At 33.4% G+C, this 7,281-nt stretch overlaps 1 protein-coding gene across 2 annotated transcripts; it reads right to left on the reverse strand.

Moving 5' to 3' along the window:
- LOC104707461 (osmotin-like protein OSM34) lies at nt 5,791-7,149 on the reverse strand. Of its 2 annotated transcripts, XM_019228535.1 has the most exons (3): nt 6,699-7,149; nt 6,235-6,583; nt 5,791-5,950 (listed from the first exon to the last, which is right to left on the reverse strand). In XM_019228535.1, exons 1-2 carry the CDS (start codon nt 7,091-7,093, stop codon nt 6,244-6,246), a joined length of 735 nt encoding a protein of 244 aa, XP_019084080.1. In that variant the 5' UTR covers nt 7,094-7,149; the 3' UTR covers nt 5,791-5,950; nt 6,235-6,243. The 2 variants fall into 2 exon arrangements, with proteins under 2 accessions (XP_019084080.1, XP_010422118.1); XM_010423816.2 differs by lacking the exon at nt 5,791-5,950 and having other exon boundaries at nt 6,084-6,583.

Genomic DNA, 7,281 nt, shown 5'->3' on the forward strand with positions numbered 1-7,281 from the left:
GTAGAATTAGGATAAATTACTGATTTGTTTATTTTTAATTTTTTGGACGATCGATCAACAGTTAAACAAAGTTTGGGATCAAACTAAAATGTCATATTTTGGAACTCTTTAATAAACCACACAAAATGAATTTACTCACTCCCTAATCACACTATTGTCGAATACTCAATCTCAAGGCATTTGGACGTTTAATTATTCCAACGCAAACTGTAAAATGTAATATTCTATTACCCAACATACTAAGCTTGAATAATTAAAAGCAAAAGAACTCATTCTTAAAACCAATCCAAAACCATTTTATAATCTGAAATAAAATAGAAAATATGAAGTTAATTATAAATACTAAAACTAGATTATCAATCCAAAATATTATATTTGTTTGAGAAATCTGAAAAATATATATAAAACACATATAATAAAGTGTCACATGCTTACTTATATTCAATATCCACTGAATATTTTTGTTCATTTTTATATTTAATACCATGACATATACGGTTGTTTCCACAAATTTGAAAGTTTTGAAAATGGACACATATTTTCGAAAAATGATAAGTGAATTTAAGTATGTGTCGGGTTGTATAGAAAAATATAAAAGAAAATGTTATTGTATTCTATCAAAGAAAAACATAGGTTTATTTGAAACATTTGTTTGAGAAGTTGGTATTTTAAAAAAATCAAATAATGACATATGCTAAACAAATCTATAATTTTTATATTAATATTGTAAAATAAAATTTTCTTTTGAAAGAGATCGAATTGCAAATAAGATGAGAGGGCCGGGAAGGGAATTCAAGAACAAAATACTAAACAAAAAAAAACAAAAACAAAAAAGAAAAAGAAAGTGAGGACATGGATTGTTGTGAGTTCTAACTTCTAACTATGGTTTATAATTAGTTTATTTGATATATAATTGTTGTTAATTTATATTTAGATTAGATTAGGACATGCGGTATACCGCGGGACAAATTATTTATAATTAAAATATTTAAATTATAAGTAATATTTATTGATTAAATATGTTATAAATATATAATAATTGTTAATTTTATTGTTTAAAATTTAAACCATATAATACCGCAATATCATTTATTTTTTACATAATATTTTTTTAATCAATTTAATTAGATATGTCTATTTTTTGATACTGATAGTGTTAACAAAATAATGAAATGATGTTTTACCCGTGTAACACCAAATTAATGATATTTTAAATTTATATAAATATCAACAAAACCTGTTTCGCTATATAAATCTGTTCCGAGATATTTTAACTCGCACTATATCTACTTAATTTTTAATATTTATAGTTTTGTAATATAAATATTAGATTAAGTTGACATGTTATTTATTAAGATTGTAACCATTTACATTTTATATGATTGGCGCTTCTTATAAATTTTATATATTTATAATACTTAGAATTCTTAAAAAGGTTGAGTATTTCTCATATTTGAAGTTTCGTAAAAATTTAAATATATTATTAATATTTTAAAGGCCCTCTAACTTTTTCAAAAGTTGAAATATTTTTAATATTTAAACTTCTTATAAATTTTAAATATTTATAATATTTGAAACTTCATAAACGTTTAAATATTATTAATATCTTTAACATTTTATAAAGTTTAACTTTCTATAAAATATAAATATTTATACTTTTTATAAAATATAAATATTTATAATATTAAACTTTCTAAAAGTTTTAAATATTTATCATATGTAATTTTTTAAGAACCGGAATGAACCAAATAAAAGTTTTTTTTAAGTTTGAATGCCTAAGAAATCAAGTTTTCTACTCATTTGTATTATGAATCATTTTGGTCTCTTTTATAGTATGACTCTGAACCATTACCCAATTTTTTTAGGCGATGTGGGATATTGTACCTGTATTTTTTATATTCATCTATTGGGTAATATATGTCTGTTTTAAAAATTTTGTATTACATCATATGCAGGAAAAATCACAATTTTTATTAACTAAATGTATTATAGAATAATTCAATATAATTTAAATATAAATTCAAATAAAAATGAAAAGGAATCATATAATTATGTTTGAATGAGGTAGAAAGATTTTCTTATTTTTTTATATCTTATCTATAATTAATTTTAAAAAATTTGGTAACTAATATTAAAGTCAATTCATTGAATGCTAATTGTTTACAAAATGAATTTTTTGTCAAAAGTTGCTCCAAAAATACTAGTATAGATGGTTAGTCAAGTTGACGCCATCAAAGTTTAATATATTCGTATGTTGTGACACCATGAAGATATTTCTAGGAAAAATAGATTTGTAGTTAAATGAGTTTATTGAGATGGATGAATAAGGTAAGAAATTAATTGAGATGGATGAATAAGGTAAGATCTATTAAAGTACACTAAACTATTAGATCAAAACATGTGCATTTTAGTCATTTTTAAAATAAAATTCACGTAGATGAGAATATATATAAACCAAACATTTTTTTTAAGAATAAAATGTAAAATTTATTCGAAAAAACGTTTTACATCAGCCTTTGTTTGATAGAGTTTGAGAATAGTCAGATAAATGTTAGAATATCAGAAAAATTGCAGGAAAAAGTTTTTTATCTTGCTGCCAGCCACACCTGACACCCCCATGTCGCCTACCGTTGCGTTCTCTCTAGAGAGTGTGGACTATAGCCTGGAGAGCATATCGTAAAAGGTATAGAGTCACAGAGCTCATTGACGCATCGGTAGTGAGCGCTAAGTTATCACCCCACACTGTGGAGAATTTGTTAGGAAGGAGCTTGAGAGTGAGACCCAACCATATTTCTGTTGAGTAGGGGCAAGAGAAGAAAAGGTGATCCCGCATTTTGAGTGGGTCTGAGCAGAAGACGCATGCCGTATGATAATTACCACCCCAAGTCTGCATTCGGTCTCCTTTTGAAAGCTTATTCAGAGCTGCTAGCCAAACGAGAAAGGAGTATTTTGGTGTTGACTGAGCAAACCAAACCCCTTTTGCCTAGTCTTTGTGTCCTCTAGCCTCTCGTATATTGGTCCATGTCTCCTAGGTGGAAAACGTTGTAGTGAACCGACCTCCTTTTCCTTTCCAAAGCATTGTATCTTTTGTATCAACCAACCCAAATGATTGTTGCTCATCCAAAGCCGACTCTATTGTTCAAAATATTCCACCAGATGTCTTCTTCTTTGGTGAGTTAGAGCCTCTGCCACTGTGGCGTGTAAAAATATCCCCATATCAATGCAGCCACGTTGGCCTGCTATATCTAGCAAACATCCCAGTCTCGACCAGTTATCATACCAAAAGGATATGTTTTTACCATTTCGAACCTCATACTTAATGTAGTCCGATGCAATGGTCCGATATTTCAACAGTTTTCTCCACATCCAAGATCCTGCTGTGGAATTAGCTTTAATCGACCAGAAGGAGCCCTTTCTTAACAAGTATGTCCACAACCACTGTGTCCACATCGAGTTTGTTGACAGTAAACGCCATATAAGCTTCAAGCAGCTCACTATGTTGGCCCATTTAGTGAGCGTAATCCCAGTCCCCCTTCATCTCTAGGAAGACAAACATCCTTCCATGCTACCTTGGCTTTCTTAGTATTCAGCGTTGGCCCTGACCAGAGGAAAGCGGAGCAAGGTGGATCGATCTCGACAATGCAGGCATTTGGTAGCCTATAGGTGGACATCCAAAAATTTGTTATGCTATGAAGGACTGAACTGATCAGCTGCAGACGACCTGCAAAGGAGAGGTGGCGAGCTGTCCAACTACCAATCCATTCTCAGATTCTCTCTACGAGCGGGGCATAGTCTTGTGCAGTCATTCGTTTTGTCAGTAGATGTAGACCAAGATAACGGACCGGTAAAGTTCCAGCTGCAAAAGGAAAGGAGCTCAGAATGGCTGCTGGGTCCCCCTCTCTTATCTCGGCCATATACAGAGTCGACTTCTCAAGACTTATCTTGAGACCAGAGATGTCTCCATACTGACCGAAAATATCTAGAATGCCTTCAATAGAGCGTTTGGTGACATTCGTAAATACTAACAGATCATCCGCAAAGCACAAGTGTGCGAGTTGCAGGTTTTGACATTTTGGATGATAACCTATTTGTCGCTCTAAATTTTCTTTGTCCAGCAGTGCAGAGAGCACATGCGTACATATAACAAACAGATACGGTGACAGAGAGCATCCTTGCTGAAGGCCTCAAGCACTTTTGTACAAACCTGATAGTTCACCGTTGACCTGAACCGAGAATTGTAATACACAGCTCTATCCAGTAACAAACATGATAGTTCACCGTTGACCTGAACCGAGAAAGAAGCTGTTATAAACCAAACATTTATATTGTGTATCAAGTAACAATATATTACATGTGTTAGCATTTTCATTTTAGCCAAATGGCCGGACACAATGAATCAATCATCAATCCCAGTTCCAATGGATTCGCATGCAAGATGGTGTTTTGGTGAAGATCTGTATGGTGCTTGATGTGTTACATTTGTTGGAAAAGTGTGACCGCATGGGTCTGTCGTTCGTGATTTCGTTGTGCAATATGGTATATGACACCCATCCTATGGGAAACTTTGACTTCCCAAAGTTTACTTAATTACCATGGACCTTACTGGCCGGACCAGTGTAGCAAAGGGTCCTGCACGGTCTGCACCTACTGAATACTATCGCTGGTTACAAATTAACCTCTTTGTATTTTAGTTATCGTGTGTCTATTTAGATAAGGTTCATATTGTACTGGACATGTAGAATTTTAGGTCTACCAAAGGAACTGTATATTCGGTGGTATATACTTTTACGTCTAATCTTTAATTGATTCATTGGAGACCGATCAAATATGTTAACCTCACTACGCCTAAAAATTTACTTCATGATACTAAAATATATTAGTTTCAGTAACGTGTTTCTCCTAAAAGCAGCCAAGAATTGGTCTACATGATTTTTTCACACGCAAGTCGACATTGGCCTTACGATCTATTATTGTTTATTAAATAGTTAATTTATTCAACAACTTATGATCATTATATGTAGAAGTATAATTTTGACTTGAAAAGTAGCGATCTATTAGATTTTGTGTTTCTGTATATGTATATTTTCGCATTTCCTATCGAATTCAATCGCTATCTCAAAACAACACAAAATCTGAGAAATGAGTTATGACTAGAATAATCAGTGACTAATGAGTTCAGTAGATTCCAACGCAAAATATAGCAAACAAATAGCACTGTCACTGATGCCCCATCCACCATTTTAAGATTTTCAGAGGTTTTATTCGTTATTCATCCACAAATACTAGAACACCTGGGAAGATTTTTTTGTTCAAGTGGTTATCGCATCACTTCTATAACCGACTCCGCCAGAATTTGGTTCCACTAAATTATGTTATTTTGCGTTGTAAGGATTGACCATAAATCAGATCTTGTCGGTATAACGATGACAAAAGAAAAAGATACCAAAACACAAAAAAAAAATTTGTAGTAGTCCAAAATTTTTCCTTTTTCTTAAATTTATACTCAGAAGATTACCAATAGTAGAAAGTGAAATTTTATTAGGCAAAAATAATGTTTTTTTTTCATTTTCTTTTGTAAATTATAGAATGGTTTTGCTAAATATGTCTCATTGTTCTGCTATATACAAGATAATACTTAATTTCTTTTTAGATAGATCAATTTCTAAAATCAAAATTTTCAAAATCCTGTAGGAGAAAAAAACATATAAGAGCCTAGTCAAAACAAGTTCCAAGTACTGTTGTTTTAAAATTAATTTTTAATTAATAATTGTATGACTGGAAAGAAAGAAATAATATAAGTCCAACTTATACGTGGGTCGACCAACGTAATTATTACTTCGTTCATTATTATCCATTAAGCGTTGAATATACAGTCACGTAAACATGATCACACGCGTACGCATATCTACGTGCGTACTCACACCCACACACACACACAAATACAATAGAGNTTTATAATTAAGATATAGTTTTTAAATGGTAAAGTTTAATATTTAGGGTTTAGAATTTAGAATTTAATCATTTTATATATTAAAAATCGATATTTTTGAAAATAAACATTATGAAACGAATGGCATAGAAAAAATATTTAAAAATCACTCAATTAACTTTTACGTGAGTCGACCAATGTAATTATTACTTCGTTATTATCCATTACGCGTTGAATATACAGTCACGTAAACATGATCACACGCGTACGCATATCTACGTGCGTACTCACACACACACATACTCGCGAGTCTATTAATTTTCCTCGGTGACCATCTGGATCGGGAGCTGGTAGGATCCAGTAGCACCGACCCTAGCTCTAGGACAAAACACGACCCTGTAGTTAGTGTTCGTGCAAGTGAAAGTGCTGGTGGGGTCGTCTTGTGGATAGCTGTAGGCGTCAGGACACCTCTGTTTGAAAAACCTTGAGTATTCAGTGTCACTACATGATCCCTGACCGTTGGTACAACAGTACTGGTTCGTCTTAAAAACCGTGCAAGGGTTGTTGCATCCACCCGGGGCTCTCAACACGTTTGGACACTGTCCGTTTATGTCCGCAGTGCATACTATCCGGTGACAGTTGGAGCTAGTTGGGCTGGAGATAGATCGCCCATAAAAGAAAAACATATCAGGATCGAGCTTGTACGGTTCTAATCTAAATGGGGCAAATACCATCTTCACTAAAGAAAAATATTTTGATAATGTCTTACCTAAACTCCATAGGAATGTTAAATCCATCGACAAGTGAGATGTCGTAGAAGTCTAAGTTGTTGAATTGGTTCAAAGCATACTCAGCCAACGTGTTTGGTGGCTGACCCCAACCGGTGCATTGTAGTCCACCACTGCAATCACCAGTTTCGCATCGGCCACGACCCGAGGAGTCAAAGTTACAGTTGGTCCGACCCCAAATCCGCGCCATTTTAGTGCCGGCTGCGACATCTAGCCTCCATGACTGGCCCGAGTTTAGACGTCTGCCCCCTCCAGGGCTCGCAGCGGCCCATACGGTGTAACTACATTGGTTCAGGATGTCGAATGTGGCAGCTGTCGCGGTGGAGATGAGCAAAAGTGAGGAGAATATGAACGTAGGGAGGGAGATGTTTGCCATTTTTTTCGTTCTACCAATTTTGTGTATATGTGTGATCTTTTGTTAATATTTGTTATGGAATTTATATAGAGGTAAAGGATTACGTATAAGTTTGATAGTTTTGTTATTTAATTAGTATTTACAATTTCGAAGTTATCTAGATAGTGAATGTTAATATGATTTTAATCAATTTGATAGGTAGGGGCGGC

The sequence above is a fragment of the Camelina sativa genome, chromosome 8 (assembly GCF_000633955.1).
Source record: "Camelina sativa cultivar DH55 chromosome 8, Cs, whole genome shotgun sequence".
Taxonomy (NCBI): Eukaryota; Viridiplantae; Streptophyta; class Magnoliopsida; order Brassicales; family Brassicaceae; genus Camelina; species Camelina sativa.